The sequence below is a fragment of the Crocuta crocuta genome, unplaced genomic scaffold (assembly GCF_008692635.1).
Source record: "Crocuta crocuta isolate KB4526 unplaced genomic scaffold, BGI_CrCroc_1.0 scaffold149, whole genome shotgun sequence".
NCBI lineage: Eukaryota > Metazoa > Chordata > Mammalia > Carnivora > Hyaenidae > Crocuta > Crocuta crocuta.
The window spans coordinates 9,434,104-9,453,049 of record NW_027551561.1 but is presented as its reverse complement, the minus strand read 5'-3'; the positions used below and the strand labels follow the sequence as shown (position 1 = coordinate 9,453,049).

The 18,946-nt window shown below is 51.4% G+C and overlaps 2 protein-coding genes across 5 annotated transcripts in view; one reads left to right on the top strand and one right to left on the bottom strand.

Moving 5' to 3' along the window:
- Window positions 1–5,152, bottom strand: part of UNC45B (unc-45 myosin chaperone B) — a 29,089-nt gene extending 23,937 nt beyond the window's left edge. For all 3 annotated transcript variants that reach the window (XM_077749749.1, XM_077749750.1, XM_077749751.1), the window contains exons 1-4: window positions 4,985–5,152; window positions 4,386–4,422; window positions 2,952–3,127; window positions 867–956 (exon numbers count right to left, since the gene is read on the bottom strand). In XM_077749749.1, the coding sequence (XP_077605875.1) occupies window positions 867–956; window positions 2,952–3,127; window positions 4,386–4,422; window positions 4,985–5,152 (471 nt within the window). The remainder of the gene's footprint in view (window positions 1–866; window positions 957–2,951; window positions 3,128–4,385; window positions 4,423–4,984) is intronic.
- Window positions 5,153–9,386: 4,234 nt separating this feature from the next.
- NLE1 (notchless homolog 1) lies at window positions 9,387–17,917 on the top strand. Of its 2 annotated transcripts, XM_077749782.1 has the most exons (13): window positions 9,387–9,423; window positions 9,540–9,689; window positions 10,883–11,100; window positions 11,694–11,773; window positions 12,810–12,886; window positions 13,023–13,120; window positions 13,460–13,652; window positions 14,157–14,292; window positions 14,452–14,498; window positions 15,441–15,643; window positions 16,527–16,686; window positions 16,799–16,869; window positions 17,565–17,917. In XM_077749782.1, exons 1-13 carry the CDS (start codon window positions 9,409–9,411, stop codon window positions 17,575–17,577), a joined length of 1,461 nt encoding a protein of 486 aa, XP_077605908.1. In that variant the 5' UTR covers window positions 9,387–9,408; the 3' UTR covers window positions 17,578–17,917. The 2 variants fall into 2 exon arrangements, with proteins under 2 accessions (XP_077605908.1, XP_077605909.1); XM_077749783.1 differs by lacking the exons at window positions 10,883–11,100; window positions 11,694–11,773; window positions 12,810–12,886; window positions 13,023–13,120; window positions 13,460–13,652.
- Window positions 17,918–18,946: the final 1,029 nt, after the last annotated feature.

The following is an 18,946-nucleotide window of genomic DNA, read 5'->3' as shown; positions in this document are numbered from 1 at the left end:
AAAATTCCCCAAGCATTGTCCAGTTCTTATAATTATAAAACATTCAGGGGCACCTGGGTAGCTGTCGATTGAGCACCTGACTTGGTTTCAGCTGAGGTCGTGATCCCAGGGTCGTAGGATTGAGCCCTGCTTCAGGCTCTGTGTTGGGTATGGAGCCTACTTAAGATACTCTGTCTCTTATCCCCTCTCCCACTTTCACTCAGCTCTCTCTCTGCCTCAAACAAACAAAAACAAAGAAACAAAAACCATTCAGATGTTCAATTTTTTTCTTCTGAAGAAAGACCAGAAGGGAACATTAAAACAAAAACAAAAACGAAAGCAACAAATTTGGCTAAGAGGATGGTATTTTGAGAAAATATTTTCATATTTCAGGATAACTTTTTACAATATTTTATAATGAACTAGAACACAATTTTAACGTGCCATTTTCAGCAGTTCTCAGGGTGGAAACCAGGGTATGCGGAATGAGGCACTTGCCTTGGGTGCTACATTTACAGGGACACCAGAAACCTCAGAAATCAAGATGAATAACGTTTAATGCAATATTTTAAAACATCAAAATCAATGCGATGCAAAAAAATAAAATTCATAGCGAACAAAATCTCAAAAACTTAAATAGAAACTCCAACCCTGCCACATGACTCTCTCCTTATTGGTCTCACCCTAGTCTTGGCCCTTATAGCCTCGATTAGGGGATTTTTCTAAAGTGCTTAACCTCTGGCCCATTTTTGCCCACGTTCTCCAAGGACACGCCCTCCTCTCCCTCCGCAACTGAGCAGGGCGTCGCTGTCCAGAGATCCGGTGGAGCCCGCAGCGGAAGTCCAGCCAAGGGGGGNTGGCTGGCCGGCTGGTTGCCCAGCACTCACCTTCTCCAGCTTGTCGGCTTCACTGTTTTCGTCCAAGAGGATCTCGAACATCTTCTGTACCCTCGAGTCTGTGGAGAACTGCACACGAAGCTGAGGAGAAAGGTGGGAGTGGGGAAGAAGGCAGGCAGGGGTCCACATTCCAGGCGGCTCAGTAAATATTCAGATAGCTACTCTGGGCCCCTACACTATCATTCATTCATTCATTCATTCATTTATTCAACAAACCTTTACTGAATAACTACTACATGCCGGACACTGTTGCAGATGCCGGAGGTAGAATGGTGAACAAAATCAAGCCGTCACCCCACAAGGCTTACAGTCTAGTTAAGGTTGCTATGCCATTTGGCATCACAAGTCTTGGAAGGCTATGGACCATCACCCAAATTTTGCAGTCTGGTAAATAATCAGCTATTACATATTTTTAAAGTGAGCTAAAATAGAACTAGATTTCTAGGATCAGAAACCTGAAGCAGTTTTCAAGCACCTCTTCACTCAATTTAAAACCATTATGTTTGGGGGTGCCTGGGTGGTTCTCTCGGTTAAGCGGCTGACTTTGCCTCAGGTCATGATCTCGTGCCCCACGACAGGCTCCATGCTGACAGCTCGGAGCCTGGAGCCTGCTTCAGATTCTGTGTCTCCCTCTCTCTCTCTGCCCCTCTCCTGCTGGCGGCACACACACTGTCTCTCTCTTTCTCTCTCTCTCTCTGTCTCTCAAAAAAAAACATTAAAAACAATTTTATCCATTATGTTTGACTTGTCTCATCCCTCACACCCCTCCCCCAACCCCAGTGCTCTGAGTCTACCATAAAATGACCTAACTGATCACCCACCGCCCCACCATCCCACTCCCACCATTTGCCAGCTCCTTCTGTACCTCCCACTACTTTGTTTTGCTCCTCTATAGTCCTGCCTATTTCCTTCCCGGCTCATTTCCTCCCAGGGGGCCTCTCATTTGTCACCCCTTCTCTGGTCACTCCTCAGTTTTGTGTTTACTCAGCCCCTGAGTCCTCACTCTGGACAGTGTGCTGTGGTTCCACCAGGAGGCTGCCCCAGGCACACAGGACTCACTGAGTCTTGGAGCAAGGAACTTAAGGATCAGTTACCTTCCCGCTCTTACAGAGGAGGAACTGATACCCCAACAAATCCCTTAAGGGGCGCCTGGGCAGATCAGTGGGTTAAGCTTCCGACTTCAGCTCAGGTCATGACCTCACAGCTCGTGTGTTGGAGCCCCTCATCGGGCTCTGTGCTGACAGCTCAGAGCCTGGAGCCTGCTTCTGATTCTGTGTCTCCCTCTCTCTCTCCGACCCTCCCCCACTTGCACCCTGTCTTTCAAAAATTAATAAACATTTAAAAATTTTTTTAAAAAGGAAAGAAAATTGGTAACTAAGCCAAGATGAGGGTTTAGGATTTCTCATCTTTGATCCTAGTTCTCCTCTACCCCACTTCGTTTTCCTAGAAAAGATTTCCTGTTCGTACTGGCTCTATTATCCAGCAATATCCTCCCCTCAGTACTGCTTTTGTCCTCCCAGAAAGAGAGGATGATCACGCTGCATGCATACTAAGTTACAATTTTTTTAAAGCCTCCATCTGGAAATTAAATTTTTAAAAAAAATTACTTTATTTTTTTAACATTTTTATTTATTTTTGAGACAGATAGAGACAGAGAGAGACAGAGCATGAGCTGGGGAGGGGCATAGAGAGAGGAGACACAGAATCTGAAACAGGCTCCAGGCTCTGAGCTGTCAGCACAGAGCCGGATGCAGGGCTCAAACCCACGAGCGAGATCATGACCTGAGCCGAAGTTGGACGCTCAACCAACTGAGCCACCCAGGCGCCCCATCCATCTGGAATTTAAAAGACCGGTGTTCTAGTTCTGGCTGGCTTGTCCCCTGGAACAAGCATCTCTGATCACTCGAAGATGGGTGCGTCTGCTCGGCTGTTCTCTGGTGCCTGCGTGCACTATGCATTCACTCCATCCATGAGTGTGGAGGTAGGGTTACACCTGCTCTGATGTTCTGCTTCCCTAACGTGTCTGCTAGGAGTGGGGGGAGGCAGCCAAGGCTTGTGGGTAGGGGTCCAGCTCACCTTCTCCTGAATGCTGGTGTTGAGCCTCCTCAGTGTCTCCTGGAAGTTTTGGTTCCGTGGCTCGAGGGTCGCACAGCGCTGCACATCCTTGAAGGCCTGGTCCAACTTCCCCAGATGCTCCAGTGCCTGGCACCTCCGATACAGAGCCTTGATGTCCGAGGAGTTGATGTCGATAGCTAGCGAGGGAGATGGGGCCTCAGGGGGTACCTGGGGTGCAGATCACCTTCCACCCTCCCCTGCCACTGTCCTCAATCCCAGGGCTGTTGTGTCTTCATTGGAGTTTATCCACCCATGTGGGCTATCTGGCCCCAGGCTCCTCTTTGTGAGGGAGGCAGTAAGAATCATAGTCTGAAGGGAGCTTAAGGGTCATCTTCTCCAGCTCCTGATGTTTTAGTCTCTGCTACCCTATGATCCCAGCCAAGTGCTCATCCAATGTATACTTGCATACCTTCAGCAATGGGGAACTCCCTCCTACCCAAGGCAGCCAAGCCATTTCTTTCCATCAAGAAAGCCCTGCCCTCTTCCAACCTGAAATATATCTCCCATAACTTTGCCCTTTTATCCTAAGTCCAGCCTTGGAATTCCTGAGATGAAATCCAATCCTTCTTCCTTGTGACAGCCTTTTAGGTATTTGAAGGCGGCTCTCTATCCCACCTGGGAATTGCCTTCTCTGAGCTAAATATTGCCTCTTCCCTCAACTGCTCTTCACAGGGTGTATTTCCAGGCCCCTCTCCAGCTGGTTCCCTCCCTTCTGAGCTCACTTCACACTGTCTCTGTTTCTCCTAAAAGAACGGCACCCAGATCAAAAGTCAACACTTGGAGCCAAGAGAAGCCTTCCCATTTTGACAATGTGCTTAAGCCAACATTGACTTAAATGTAAGTTGAAGTTAGTTAAGTTTAAAGGTTTGCCCAGAATGAGCATACCCTAATTTACAACAGAGTGTGTGTCATTACCAAGACATGAGGATTTCTGGGAACATCTTTTAATAAAAGAATCTCCCAAGGGGCACCTGGGTGTCTCAGTCGGTTAAGTGTCTGACTTCGGCTCAGGTCACAAACTCACTGTTCATGAGTTCGAGCCCTGTATTGGGCTTTGGGTTGACAGCTCAGAGCTTGGAGCCTGCTTCGGATTCTGTCTCCCTCTCTGCCCTTCCCTGGCTCACTCTCTTCTCCCCCTCCACCCCGCTCAAAAATAAACATTAAAAATTAAAAAAAAAAAAAAAAGAATTCCCCTCAACCTATGATTTAATGTATAATTTGAGTTGCAAAAATCCAATTTAGGGATGGGTTGTCTGGACATCCGAAGCCCCACCTACAATGCCTAAGATGGCATTTCCACAATCTGTAATTCCCTCGATTGACAAAGAGCCTCTTAGACAAAACAGGGGTGCTTGGGTTGGGTGTGGGGAGAGTGGTTGGGGGAAGGGCACTCACCTCTTGAGGCATCTGACGCCGCCTGAACATAGCTCTCCTGAGAAATGGGGAAGGAGAAGGGGCCGCTGTTAATGCAGGCCCAGCACAGAGATGGCCAGAGAGGGTTTGCTGGGGAGCTGCTGGCTCTCAGGGAACTAAGGGCGGGCCCCTCGCTGGGTATGGAAGAACAGATGAGCTCTGGCATTAGGTAAACTTGGGTTTGAATCCAGGCTCTGCTACTAACTGCCTGGGCGATTTCAGAGAGTTGCTGAGCCCTCCGAGCCCCGAGTTTGTTTAATCTGCAATATGGGCATGACATGAGCAGCTGACTCACAGTGCTGTTAGTAAGAGGCCGCGGAATAACATAGAAAAAGCCCCCAGTGTGATGCCAGTTCCCATTAGGCTGATTCCCAACTGGAGGAGTTTCTGTCTCCCAGAGGAGTGGGTCAGGCCGTGGGTTCAGGAAAGCAGTGGGAGGTGCCCTTCTCCCCCCTGAGGGCTCCAGGGAAAAGAGCTGGGACAATGGAGCTTAAGGGTCTGATGCCCAGCAGGATGGGGGGCTGCCTTCACCCCTGCCTCCCAGCCCTGGCCGTCAGCCTCCCCCGCTGCCCACTGCAGACCGTTTTCAGGCCACAGGCTGCCCGGTTCCGATAGAGTGTGGCCAGCAGGGCCTTGTCCTTAGTCAGCTTCAGGGCCTGGCTGTAGCTCTTGGTTGCGGCCTTGTAGTCCTGGAGCTGGAAATGCCGGTTCCCTTCCTCCTTCAGCTGGGCTGCTTCGGCCTCTGCCATCTGTCAGGACAGGGGCAGCTCAGTCTGGCCACCCCTTCACTCCAGACCTCCGGCCAGATTCCCAGCCTGAGGTCTGGGGCTCCAGGGCCACCTCCTACTGGAATGGAAGGGAGGGTTCTGCCTGGAAAGGACCCACTCCATCACCCCCAAGTCCATTGCTCAGGACATTATAGCATCTGCTTGCAGAACAGCATGGCTGAAGGAGTCTTAGAGCCTCAGTGCCTCCCTCTCCCAGTTGGACAGGTGAAGCCACCATGCCGAAGGCCTGAATTCTCACTGCAAGCCTTGAAAGTTCTTCTCAGTCCCTCCTCTCCCTCCCCGGTCTAAGGAACTCTCCAGATGGGCTCACTTTCTCAGAGGACGGTGCTCCTGGTCTGTCTTCCTGTGATGCTGCTCAGCTGAGCTCCCTGTGAAGCCCCCGCCTCCCAGCCACCAAGCCTTAGTCTGCCCCCCTCCCCCACCCAAGAGGTTTTATCACCCCTGCCAGTAGCTCCAGACCATATTTGGCCACAGGGGCAGGTGCCCCTGGAGTCTGTCATTGATACTCAGGGCCCTCCTCCTCCCCAGAGTGGATAGTCATTAGCACGTGAAAGTGCTGACTAACCTCTGTCCCAGTGTCCTGCTCAGGGGCAGTCCTGGACTCGGGCACTCATACCACAAAGAGCGAGAAAGATCCAGAAGGGAGGGAGACACAGCTATAATTCCCCTTCTCCCCCTCCATACCAGATAAACAATCTCCTCTCCCTTCCCCCAACCACTGCTATTTTGGGAGCAGAGTGACAGCTGAGGGGCTGGCAGACTTGGAGCAGCTGCCCAGGTCCAGGACCAACTGGAGACTTACAGAAATGCCCTTCTGGAAGGAAGGGCCTCTTCCAGTTGCCCACAACTCCCAGACCCCTGCAGCACTCATTGTTGAAATGTCCCTCCTTTTCTGAAAGACAGAGGGGCTTACCAGTTCAAGTTTGGTGTAAGTGGGTGCATTGTTTTGGTTTGCAGGCCTTCTCCTGTGTCCCCCATCCATGTGGAGTGGATGCATTCAACCTACCTCTCCCAGCAGACGGAGGGGGGTGGGCTCTTCATATCCCCCACTAGACTATAGTCTTCTCTTTGAGCAGAGCTAGGTCAGTCTGGAATTTCCTAAGTCCAAGTACTGTACCTCCCATCCACCTGGGAATTTTCCTGAGACAAGCTGAGTCTCTCTCATCATAACAGGGTCTTCTTGGGACAAGAACTATGTTTTTACCACCAAAACAGGTCTCCCCTGGGGCAGGACTTGTTTCTTCCCATCTGACTGAGGGTTCCTGGGACAAATTTGAGTCTGTTCCTACTTGGACTCAGAAATCTCTCACCTCCCAGTGTCTCCAAGCCTAGGCTGTGAGCTCCCTCCCACAGGGCAAAGACAGCATCTCATGCAGTTTGACTTCCCCTGGCACGGGGGCTGGCAGAGTCAGTGCTCAATGCAGGCTTCTTGAATGAATGAATGGAAGGATGGATGGATGGATGGATGGATGGATGAATAGTGTCTTCATGCTGACGCTTTTCTTCATTTACCACCATTCTGCCCCCTCCCCCCATACATTCAAACCTACCTGACCAGGGAAGAGAAATGCACTGAAGAAAAAGCACAGGTGGGTCACCCACACTAGATTCTGCTCTTTGCTCTGCAACCTTGGCCACACAGCTATGACCCTGGACAGATTCTACTGCCTTGCTGGACCCAAGACCCAGCTCTGATGCATATTTGTCTGTTGCATATTTGTTGACTGAATAAATAAATGAATGAATGGAGGAGGGGATTCCCTGCCATCATGGTGTCCTAAACCCTGAGTTCCTTTGTGGGGCAAGTGCTCTGTAGTAATGAACTAATGTGATAAAGGATCCTGCCACTGGCAGAAAACTGAAGTTCTCTGACTTTAGGTCTTAGGAATCTTAGATTCGGATCCTGATTCAGCAATTTACTCCACATCAATTCTTAAGCATTAACTATGTAGCAGGAACCATGAGTGACAATGGAAGGAGAGACCACTCATGAGGACAAGGATTTGTGTCTATTTTGTTTACTTACATATTTCAAGTGGCTATCACAGTGCGTACATAGTAGGTGCTCAACCATATTTGTTTGAATAAATGGATGAAATAATTCCATGGATCTGTGATTTCTAAATACAAAGAATACCAGGATATTTTGAAAACCCATAATAGAGAAACATGGCGTTGTTTTGAAACAAAAGTTTCCTGAGTGAAGGATTAAATGAGTTAATATATGTGGAGTCCCTAGAACAACATCTGGCAGAGACATTTGTTGAATGAATGCATGTAGATTTCAGACAAGACTTGAAGAATGAGGAACTGTCCCTGTCTTCAGCTGCTCAGGCTGCTATAACAAAATATCACAGACAGGAGGCGCCTGGGTGACAGTAAGTTAAGGGCTGACTCTTGATTTTGGCTCAGGTCATGATCTAGAGGTCAAGAGATTGAGTCCTGCATCAGGCTCAGCACTGAGAGTGGAGCCTGCTTGGGATCTCTCCCTCCCTCTCCTTTTGCTCCTCCCCTGCTCTTGCTCTCTCTCTCTCTGTCTCTGTCTCTCTCTCTAATAAATAAACTTTAAAAATACCTCCAGTGGGATGGCTTGAATAATTTTTCCACAGTTCTGGAGTCTAGAAGTTTTAAGATCAAGGTGCCATCAACATTGGTTTCTGGTGAGGCTTCTCTTCCTGGCTTGTAGATGTCCACCTTTTCACTGTGTCTTCATATGGCCTCTTCTCCACGTGAAGAGAGGGGAGGGAGGCAAGAGAGAGAGGTAATATCTGGTATCTCTTCCTTCTGAGGACACCCATCCTATCAGACTAGGGCCCTACCCTTATGAACTCATTTAACCTTTATTACTCCCATATAGGCCCTATTTCTAAACATAGTCACATTGGGGATTAGGGCTTCCACATATGAGGGGGGGGGGCGGTGGGACACAATTCTGTCCATCAAAGTTCCAGGTAGAGAAGTCTGCATGTACAAAGGCACTGATGTAAGAAGGGTCATGCCTTGGAAGAACTAAGCAAAAGTCAGAAGAATTTGATCTTAGAGAGGAGTGGGGTCATCTAGGTGGCTCAGTTGGTTAAGCATCCAACTTCTGCTCAGGTCATGATCTCATAGTTTGTGAGTTCGAGCCCCGCGCTGGCCTCTGTGTTGACAACTCAGAGTCTGGAGCCTGCTTGGAATTCTGTGTCTCCCTCTCTCTCTGCCCCTCCCCCACTTGTTCTCTCTCTGTTTCAAAAATAAATAAACATTAGAAAGAGGGAGAGAGAGAGGAGTGGCTGGAGAGGTAACTAAGGCTGAGTGGACCATCATAAGGAGTTTGATTTTTGTCCCACTTATTATGGGAGACATTGTAGGATTCTAGGGTGGAGTCACAGACCAGGTTTTTGGTTGGAGCTGCAGTGTGGAGGATACATTGGAAGAGGCAAGAGTGGAAACAGAGAGGCAAGTGAAGAGGATTTTGTAGGCAACCATGGTGACTCCGTCCAGAGTGTAATAGTGGAGATGGAAAAAACGGATTCAGGGCAAGTTAAGGAGGCCAGATTGACCAAGCTTGAGACTGTGGGGACATGGGGAGGGCTGCCAGGGAAGATCCCAGGTTTCTGGTAAGAGCCCTCCTGTTAGTTGGTCTGTGCTTCAGTTCCTCATCTGTAATGTGGGGAGAGGAAGGCTTGGAACATTGCCTGACACACTGCTATCATTATCATCATTATTGTTATTGCTTTACAGTGTTGAAAACTGCAGACATTTTTTTGCTTTTGTACTCAAGAATTATGAATTCATTTGGTCCATTTAAAAAAGAGTAATAATTTCTGCCTTCAACCCAACAGGCTCTGGTTTTGAAAGCCACCTATGCAGGGACTCTGCTGCCCAGGGCCAACCCAATTTAGCCTTCTGCCATTTCTGGTCTCTGATTTTGGGGAAAGTCAACCGCTCAGAGCCTCGATTGCCCCACCTATGATGTGGGGCAAAAATCCCTGTTCTACAGAGACAAAAGGCTGTTTGTATAGTGCACAGCACTGGGAGGGACTGAATGGGGTGACAGCCACCCGTCCAAGGCGAGGCTGCGGAAGCGGGTACCTGGCGCGCGAAGCTGGACGCGCACGGCGTGACATTTCCCCTCCGCCACACCAGAGGGCGATGTCGCGGGCTGCAGCGCCGCCGCTCCCCGGGAGCGGCGCTCCGTCCTGCCTGAGCCTTTTCCCTCCACGTGGGAACGCGGGATGGCGGCGGCGGCGGTGGGTGTGCGTGAGTGGGAGTGGGGGCGCTCCGGCCCGGGGTCCCCGAGCTCCGAGGGGGGCGGCAGTGGGAGCCTTCCCTCCTCGCGGAGTGGCTGACCTCGCGGCGCTTGTAGGCACAGGACGTGGCGGCGGCGCACGACGTGCAGCGGCTGCTGGTGCAGTTCCAGGATGAGGGCGGGCGGCTGCTGGGCTCCCCGTTCGACGTGCCCGTGGACATCACCCCGGACAAGCTGCAGCTCGTGTGCAACGCGCTGCTGGCCCAGGTGAGCGGCGGCCCCCTGGGCGGGAGGCCCTGCTCTGGGCCGGCCCGCAGGGGACCGGGAGACCCCAGGTCTGGCGTTCGGAGGTCCCAGCGATCACTGACACTGGGTGAACCACCCCGGCGCGCGTCCGTGGCAATGCCACCTACGTCCGGGGACGGTCATGAGATATATTCCGTGTGACAGCGCTTTACGCTCCGACCTGCGGGGTCCACTTGGGAAAAGAGACAGGTTTTGAATGCATTGGGTGCATCGTCAGATTCCTGGACGCAGCTCCACACTTTATTCAGTGTGGCCCAGAGGCAGTAAATTGTTTGTACGGTACTACGCCGTAGGTGGTAGATTTGGAATTAGAATCCAAATGTCAGATTCAAAACCCGTAGTCTAAACCAGTGGGGCCATTCATCATTTGGTGTGGCCAGTGGGGCTGAGGGCTTAAAAATATAATACCTGGGCCCCACCCCAGGTTTACTACATCAGACTCTGGGGTAAAGCAGAGTCTGTATTTTCAACCAGTGTTTTGGATGCATCTTGTACATCATGGTGTGGCAGTTTAGAAAACGCTGCGTAGGGACGCTTGGGTGGCTCAGTCAGTTAAGCATCTGACTTCAGCTCAGGTCATGATCTCAGAGCCATGTTGAGCTCTGTGCTGACAGCTCAGAGCTTAGAGCCTGCTTTGGATTCTGTGTCTCCCTCTCTCTCTGTCCCTCCTCTGTTTACGCTCTCTCTGTCTCTCAAAATTAAATAAATACTGAAAAAGAAAGAAAGAAAGAAAGAAAGAAAGAAAGAAAGAAAGAAAGAAAGAAAACACTGCATAATCCTGTATACTGACACTAATTCTGGACTTTAGTTTTCTTTCTGAAGCACTTGAATTAGTCGTTCCCAATAGGACATTGGGTTAATTACTTAGCTGCTCTGAACGTCAGTTTTTTCTTCGACCAAGTGGAAATATTAATGCCTCCCTCCCACGGTTGTTGTGAGATGCAGATAAAGGATTTTAAAGTACTGTCTATCTAAGTACTAAACTTACTGTCCTCTTCGAAGATGAAAAAAGGCCTTGCTTGGTGGGCATGGTGGGGGGGTACCCCACACCCTGGCGGGAAAGAATGAAGCTTTCTGGCCACAGCTCACTCGGGAGCACCCCTCCCTCCTCCTATCCCTTGATGGAGGAGTCGCCCTTTGCCTTTGCCCTCCAGGAGGATCCCCTGCCACTGGCTTTCTTTGTCCATGATGCTGAGATCGTCACGTCACTGGGGAGGACGCTGGAGTCACAGGCAGTGGAGACAGAGAAGGTCCTTGACATCATCTACCAGCCACAGGCTATCTTCAGGGTTCGTGCCGTGACCCGCTGCACCAGCTCTTTGGAAGGTCACAGCGAGGCAGTCATTTCTGTGGCCTTCAGCCCCACAGGAAAGTAAGAACAGTTGCAGAATCGTGGCGTAGAGTATGGGGGTGCAGCCTCTGGCTGGGGTGGGGTGGAGACCCCAAGTGAACAATCAGTGGGGCTTCAGGCTGCCTATCATAGACCTGAGCTCAGAGCCCAGGTTCCAAGTAGAGGACTTCCCCAGTGGTGTTTGATTTTGAAGGACACCCACCTTGTAAGAGCCTTTCTTGGCTTTGATCTCAGGAGAGCTGAGCTGTAGGCCTCCTTGGGTGTGTGCCCCAGACAAGTCACATTCTGACTTAATTCATCATCTGTGAAACTGAGTTTGTTTGCATTTCACAATCCTACACGGATAATGAGAAACTCCAAATCTGATTATAGCTGGGGCCATTCCTTTTAGAAAGGAAGGAGAGAGATATGACTGCCAGCGGGGAGGGGGGGAGGTCTTCTCCCAGGTGCTATCAGTGTCATACTTCTTCTCAGGGGAGAGAGAAAAGTCTGGTCTCAGACTATGCCCAGAAGACATTTGAATAGGCAGCAGAAATGCACATATGCCATGTTTTGGTGTAGGGCCTACCCTGTGTCCCCACTGCAGAGGTCAGGTGGCCTCTCTTCTTCCCCAGGTACCTGGCCAGTGGCTCCGGAGATACCACTGTGCGCTTCTGGGATCTCAGCACCGAGACACCGCATTTCACATGCCAGGGTCAGTATGCGGTTAGCCATTTAGAGGGAAGGTCTTAACCCAGTGGTAGGTGGGTGATCATCTACTCAGCTCTTTAGTTTCTGAGGAGGCCCAGAGCTGATTCAACCCCTTAACCCAGTTAGCAGCTGCCTGTTCCTAGGTAGGGACTACCCTTGAGCCCAGTCAGCCACTTCCAAACAAGCAGACACTGGACCAGAGAGGCAGTGTAGGGTTGTGAATTGTGCAGAGGCTGGTAGTAAGGAGAACCTGCCTTAAATCCAGCCTGTACCACAGTGGTTCTTAAACTTAAACATCAGAATCACCAGGAGGCTTGTATAGGTTGCCGCCCCCCACCCCCCCAACCCCTCAGTGTTTTTGTCTCTTGAGTTCTGGGATGAGGCTTGAGACCACACATTAGCTGGGTGACCTTGTATGGGTAGGGCATGCTCCCTAAGCTTCAGTTTGATCATCTGAAAAATTGGGAGTAATTCTTGCTTTGCTCCATACCATTGAGCACATTCCAGAGCACATCACACCTAATCACTGGTTCGTGAATGTGTTTTAGTTTCACGGGTACGTAGGAGTATACTAGGTTTCCAGGTAATATGAATTTCTGACTTCTGGTCAAGGTAAAAAAAAAAATAAAAAGGATTTGAAAGCCAAACTTTTTGGATTCTCTACTTCATCGGTTTAAAAAAAATGACGTGTGAAAACACTTTATACCACGCATCATGGAGGAATTATTAGAAAGTGGAAGTATTATCTGTGCAGTCTACGGCCATACCACCCTGAACGCGCCCGATCTCGTCTGATCTCAGAAGCTAAGCAGGGTCGGGCCTGGTTAGTACTTGGATGGGAAGTACTTTCTGTGCAGCAAGGTGCATGGCTTTACACTTGGGATGAATTCTCTCTTTGCCTAGAAAGCTTCATCTCTCCTTTTGTTTGATCATTTGTTCAGGGACTAGTTGAGGAGTTCTTGCAGCATGCCAGACGTGCTAGGCACGAAGGTTAAAGACAGACATGTGCTCCCTCCTTTCTCCCTCCCCTGCTTTCCTAGGACACAGACACTGGGTCCTTAGCATATCCTGGTCCCCAGACGGCAAGAAGTTGGCCTCGGGCTGCAAGAACGGCCAGGTAGATGGTGGTCGTCATCTAGGCAATGAGGTTCTGGGGTCTTCAGGGAAAGGTGGATTGGGGGCAGTGGGTGGGGACCTTTGGTGGACCCAGGGACAGGATGGAGAGGGTTATTCAGTAAGCTTCTGTCCCTTAGATTCTCCTGTGGGACCCAAGCACAGGGAAGCAGGTGGGCAGGGCCCTCGCTGGCCACAGCAAGTGGATCACAGGCCTGAGCTGGGAGCCCCTCCACGTGTAAGTGACGCTCACAGAGCTGGGGGACATGAGGAGCCAGGGCTTCAAAGCTGTCCCCTCTTTGCCTGATGCAGAGGGTCTTTGCCTGATGGGGTGGGATGGCCAGCCTGACTGACAGTACTGGCCTGGCGGGCAGTGGGCTAGGTCTTCCAAGCATGTGTTGCTTCTTGACAGGGGGCTGTTCATCATGGGCTCTGAGAGTTGCCTTGCAATCCAGCTGGATCTTGGGTTCAGGGAGCTGTTGAGTCATCGCCCCTGGCCTTTGAACTGAAAATGGCGGGGGGTGCTATTGGCGTTCCCATGTCAGAAGTGGGGCCACATCTCCCTCCCCCTCTCCAGGAACCCCGAGTGCCGCTACGTGGCCAGCAGCTCCAAGGATGGTAGCGTGCGGGTCTGGGATACAACCGCGGGCCGCTGTGAGCGCATCCTCACTGGGCACACGCAGTCAGTCACCTGTCTCCGGTGGGGAGGGGACGGGCTTCTCTACTCTGCTTCCCAGGACCGCACCATCAAAGTCTGGAGGGCTCATGATGTAAGAGCTGGGAGGGTCTGGAGGGCAGCCTGGGGAAATCTTGGGCCATGAGGTGCCAGGGCTGGAAGGAATGTTGGCCAGTGTGTTCTGGGATCCAGGTGGGAGGAGGTACGTCAGGAGCAGTGAGTCCTGTGGTTGGCGCTACGTGATAGTGGAGGTTCCAGCATTCACGAACGTGGTCCCGAAATTCCTGCTGCAAGAAGCCTGTTAGCTTTATTAAACCTGCCGTATCCCAGAGTAACTTGACCAGAGCCCTTTTAGTCTCACATACTTAACTTCCTTTCGATGAAACACACTTTCATAAACAATGATCTGGGCCATACTCTCATTTTATAAGCGAGGAGAGACTTCAGTCCAGAGTGGTGATTTGATTAAGATCACAATGAACGAGGGTCCTAATTCTGAGTCCCGTGTCACTGTCTTCCGGGGCTAATCTGGGGGTACCGCTTCCCTAGGGTGGAGAATAGGGTGGCTGTGCATCTGACCTGTCTCCCTCTGCCCTAGGGTGTGCTGTGCCGGACTCTGCAAGGCCACGGCCACTGGGTGAACACCATGGCACTCAGCACTGACTACGCCCTGCGCACGGGCGCCTTCGAGCCAGCTGAGGCCTCAGTTAACGCCCAGGACCTCCAAGGGTCCTGTGAGTGTGTGGGAGAGGGCCACTTGGGAAGGAGCGGGTTCTTGAGCTTACTGTGTGAGGTTGGACCTGGGCTGGGCGGGGGTGTCTGCCATTTGTGTTGGATTTTCTAATCAGCTTCATTCCTCATCTCCTCCTCTCCCCTCTGGTACCTGGCCACAGTGCAGGAGTTGAAGGAGAGGGCTCTGAGCCGATATAGCCTCGTGCGGGTGAGTGTATGCCAGCTACCAGCATGCCCAGCTCCACACTCTTCCTCCACTGGTCCCTGAAACACTCTGCAGGCACTCAGACCCCTCCCCCTTCTAGCCCTAGCTCCTATGTTCCTTTTCCAGAAAGTTCTTCATGGAAATCCTGGTTTACAATCTTAAAATCTTAATGCACAGGGACCATTTTATTGTGTTGTGTTTACTTTCCTGTTGTGTTTTCTCTATTTTTCATTGTATTTAGTTTAAGTAACACATTCGTGTGGTCAAAGGTTCAAAGAACACAAAAAGGTAAATGGTGGAAAAGTTTCCCATTTCTGTTGCCCATCCATCCGTTCCCTCTGGAAGCATCCGGAGCTACTAGTGTCCTGTGTTTTCTTCCAGAGACTTCATACCTCCACATACATATGTATGTGTACACAAAGATGCAATATATGTACACATGTGTACAAACCCACACATAAAATCTTTCCACTTTTTAAATTTTTTTTAATGTTTATTTTTTGAGAGAGAGATCATGAGTGGGGAGGGGGAGAGAGAGACACACACACAGAATCCGAAACATGCTCCACGCTCTGAGTTGTCAGCACAGAGCCTGACACGGGGCTCGAACTCACAAATTGTGAGGTCATGACCTGAGCTGGAGTCGGGTGCTTAACTGACTGAGCCACCCAGGCGCCCCAAATATTTACCCTTTTTAATACACTATTCTGTATCTTGCTTTTTCTTATGGTTATGTGTCTTAGAAATTATTCCATGTGCATAAAATTTCCTTTTGGGGGAAGTGACTGCCAGGGGTCCCACGTGAGTTGGTAGCTGGCCAGGCCTCATTTCTCCTAGTCCTGGCCTCCTTGCTGGTGTTGGGTCATCAGTGGTGCGTTTGCTGCCCAGTTCGGGGTCTCCTGTCTGAGACCATGTCCAACACAGTGTGCTTTCTCCCTCTCCTAGGGCCAGGGCCCAGAGAGGCTGGTGTCTGGCTCAGACGACTTCACCTTATTCCTGTGGTCCCCAGCAGAGGACAAGAAGCCCCTCGCACGGATGACGGGACACCAGGCCCTCATCAACCAGGTGCTCTTCTCCCCTGACTCCCGCATCGTCGCCAGCGCTTCCTTTGACAAGTCCATCAAACTGTGGGACGGCAGGACAGGCAGGTGAGTGGGGGTGTGGGGAGGGAGAGGAGGGGCACCACGCCTCTGGAAGGAGCTCAGCTGTGCCACTTGCTGCGTGGCCTTGGCAAGCCTTTGGATATTCTGAGCCTTTGTTTCCTCTCTTGTATGATGCAGACCTACCTCTCAGCTTTGTTACAAGGACTAAGTGAGATGATATATTTAGGACTGGCAAGAAATGTGTACTGAAATGCTAATTCCTCTCATATTGAAGGAGAGAAATCTTAAGATGGCCAGGATTGCAGCAGAAGTGTAGACTCGAGGTGCAGTCATTTTCTGGCCCCCCTCAAAGTGTGGTCCACAGACCAGCAGCTGCAGCATCAGCTGGGATGATGCACTGATAGAAATGCAGAGTCTTGGGCCCCACCCCAGACCTGAAGAATCAGAATCTGCGTTTTAATGAGAGTCATCAGGTGATCCTGCTCCCATTAAAGTCTGAGAAGCAGTGGTATAATGAGGTACTGTGCCTGTGAGGTTAATCGGGTCAGCAGAGAGGCAAAGGCATGGGCAAGAAGAGAAAGGGGGCAAGGGAAACCCTTGCTGGGGCCGTGCTGTCTCAGCCATTGTGTGTTTCCGTATAGCAGCCTTTGAAATAGGTAGTTCCCTTCTTTTTCAGGATAAGGAAACTGAGTCACAGAGAGGCCTAATAGCTTGTCCAAATAGACCAAGCTCATCTGTAATGAACTGAAAGTTCCAGGTCAGCCTGGCCCACTATTCCATGCCACCTGTCAGCAAACAACTTGCATTAGGGGGCTATCAGGCACATGGGCTCCACAGATGACTACAATAGATTCAAAGTCACACAAGATACAGAGGGCACAGGGGCCTCTTCAGACCTAATACCCATCATCACTGTTTCCTGGCCCAGGTACCTGGCTTCACTGCGTGGCCACGTGGCTGCTGTGTACCAGATTGCGTGGTCAGCTGATAGCCGGCTCCTGGTCAGTGGCAGCAGTGACAGCACGCTGAAGGTATGGGATGTGAAGGGCCAGAAGCTGGCTGCTGACCTGCCAGGCCACGCGGATGAGGTATGGCTGGCCCTGTGAGCAGAGAGGTGGGGTGCAGTGGGGCTTGAAGCCTGGCCCTCCTGCCCCCGCCCGCCTTTTTGACCTGCTTCTCCCCGCCCCCACCTCGGTTTAGGTATACGCTGTTGACTGGAGTCCAGATGGCCAGCGAGTGGCAAGTGGTGGGAAGGACAAATGCCTCCGGATGTGAGTTTGGGGGAGGTGGTGGTTGGTGTGCTTGGCTCCCATGCCCTTAAGTCGGTCCCTCCTTGCACCTTTCCCTTCTGGCGTAGAATTCTAAGGGTTCTCCACGTGCCTAAGATGGGGTGTGGTACCACGTTCTTTTGGTGGTGAAGAGGGAGAACTGCAGAATTACAGGGATTATGGGAGACCCTGACCGTGCTCTCCAGAGGGCGAGTCCAGGGTCCCTCCAGCATGAGGCAGTCGCTCTTAGTACACTGGGTTTTGAAGGCGAGGCAGTCGCTCTTAGCACACTGGGTTTTGAAGGCCTCACACCTAGTTCCGATACTGGCTTTGACTTCCACTCCATGGTTTTGGAGAGCATGGTTCACGTGCTCCCCTCCCCCTCCCGGGAGTTAACAAGCCTCAGGAGACAGGAGGATCAAAGATAGGAGGTGAACACTTGGGAACCCAAAGTGTGTGTACTTGTAAATATTTCATTGTTTATGCTATCAGATGACCTTGGTGGGCATCCGAGTGGCCAGGCCCCGGGACGAGGTCTTGGCCGGGGCAGGCAGTTGGGTGCCCAGCGCAGAGATGGTAGCTAGTCTTTTAATGACCAGGTGAACCACAGGCTCTCCCCATAGTGGGCTCCTGGGATCATATGGCAATCTCCCCTTCCCAAGATGGGACCCCATGCTATTCCCTCCTCTTCTCCACAGATGGAGGAGATGATAAACTCCTGTTCTCCGTGACTCCCACCTGGACTCAGCTGCTGCCAGCTCCCTGCCCTGACAGAGACCGAAGGCCAGGCTGGTGACCCTGTGAATGAGTGCGGTCTGCTGTCCTTGGACAGACAGTGGGGTCCCCCCACCTCCCAGAGCAGGAGGTCAGAGTCGTGGGAAAACATCACTGGGCGCTCAGCCCTTGGCCATCACTCCATACCTTGCTGGTGGTGAGGGGCCAGGCAGTGCCCAGACCCCCGCTGCTGCCTCTCATCCTTTCCTGAATATTCTCTCTATTTAGCATCAGACCCTAGATTCTGTGACCAAATAAATAACTTCTATTTTGTGTGTTTGGGTGGTTAATTCCTTGTCCCAGAGACCCAAGGCTCACCCTAGGACTGTGCTGAGTCCGTCTGTCTAACCCCTCCCTCTAGGCTTCACCAAAGCAATACTGACTGCGAAGCAACCTTTCTTCTCTTTCCCTTGTGCCTATGAGGGAGAAGCCAGTTGCGGCTGGGGAGGCTGGTGGAAGCCAGAGGATGATGTGAGCCCGTGCTGTCCAGTATGGTAGATGCTAGCCTCATGTAGCTGTGTTTCCCAGAATTCCACACAGGTAGAAGTGTAGTTCTGTAACACCAGCTGACGACTGCTCAGCGTACCGCAAGGCACCGATGGAGACCACCTTCGCCAGCAGAGAGCTCTGCGGGCCAGGGCCGTTCTAAGGCTTCTTTCGTCTGCCTCTCTCACCTAGCACCCTTCCTGAGCTCCTGCAGTGCACTGAGCACTGTGCCAGGCTCTCAGGGCACAGAGCAGGTGACCGCTGCCCTGGGGGATTCCCTCTAACAGAGCGTGCAGTGGTGAGGGCGCTAGCGGAAGTGGGTGTGGTGTGATGTGGGAGGATGCTTCTCTGCCCCATGAGGGCTATCACACAGTGAAGGGAATGCCCACCAGATGTCTTCAAACGGTTGAGCAAAATCCTGCCTTTCCATGCATCTTGCCTCCACTTTCCATGCTCCAGCAGCTGGGTTCTAAACTGTCCCTGTACAGACTGTGAGGGGCCATGGCATTTCTAACCTCTTGTCCCCTGCCCGCTGTGCTTTCATGATTTTGCACTGGCTGTGCTGCTCCATCTCCAGCTCGCATGTGTCTGCAGGAAGGGCAAAGGAGAGGCCTGGTGGCCGAGTTCCTACCCTGTGTGGGCTCTCGCTCTGTGTGTGCTCACGTGACCCTCCTGGGACCCCTGCAGTCCCACCTATAGGCTTCTCACGTCCCTGAAACAGCCCTGGAAGCTTAGATGGTTTGTCTGTGGCCTCGCATCCAGGAAACACTAGGATTAAATCCTGCCCTGCCCCAAAATGTACATGCTTTGTGCCATGTCC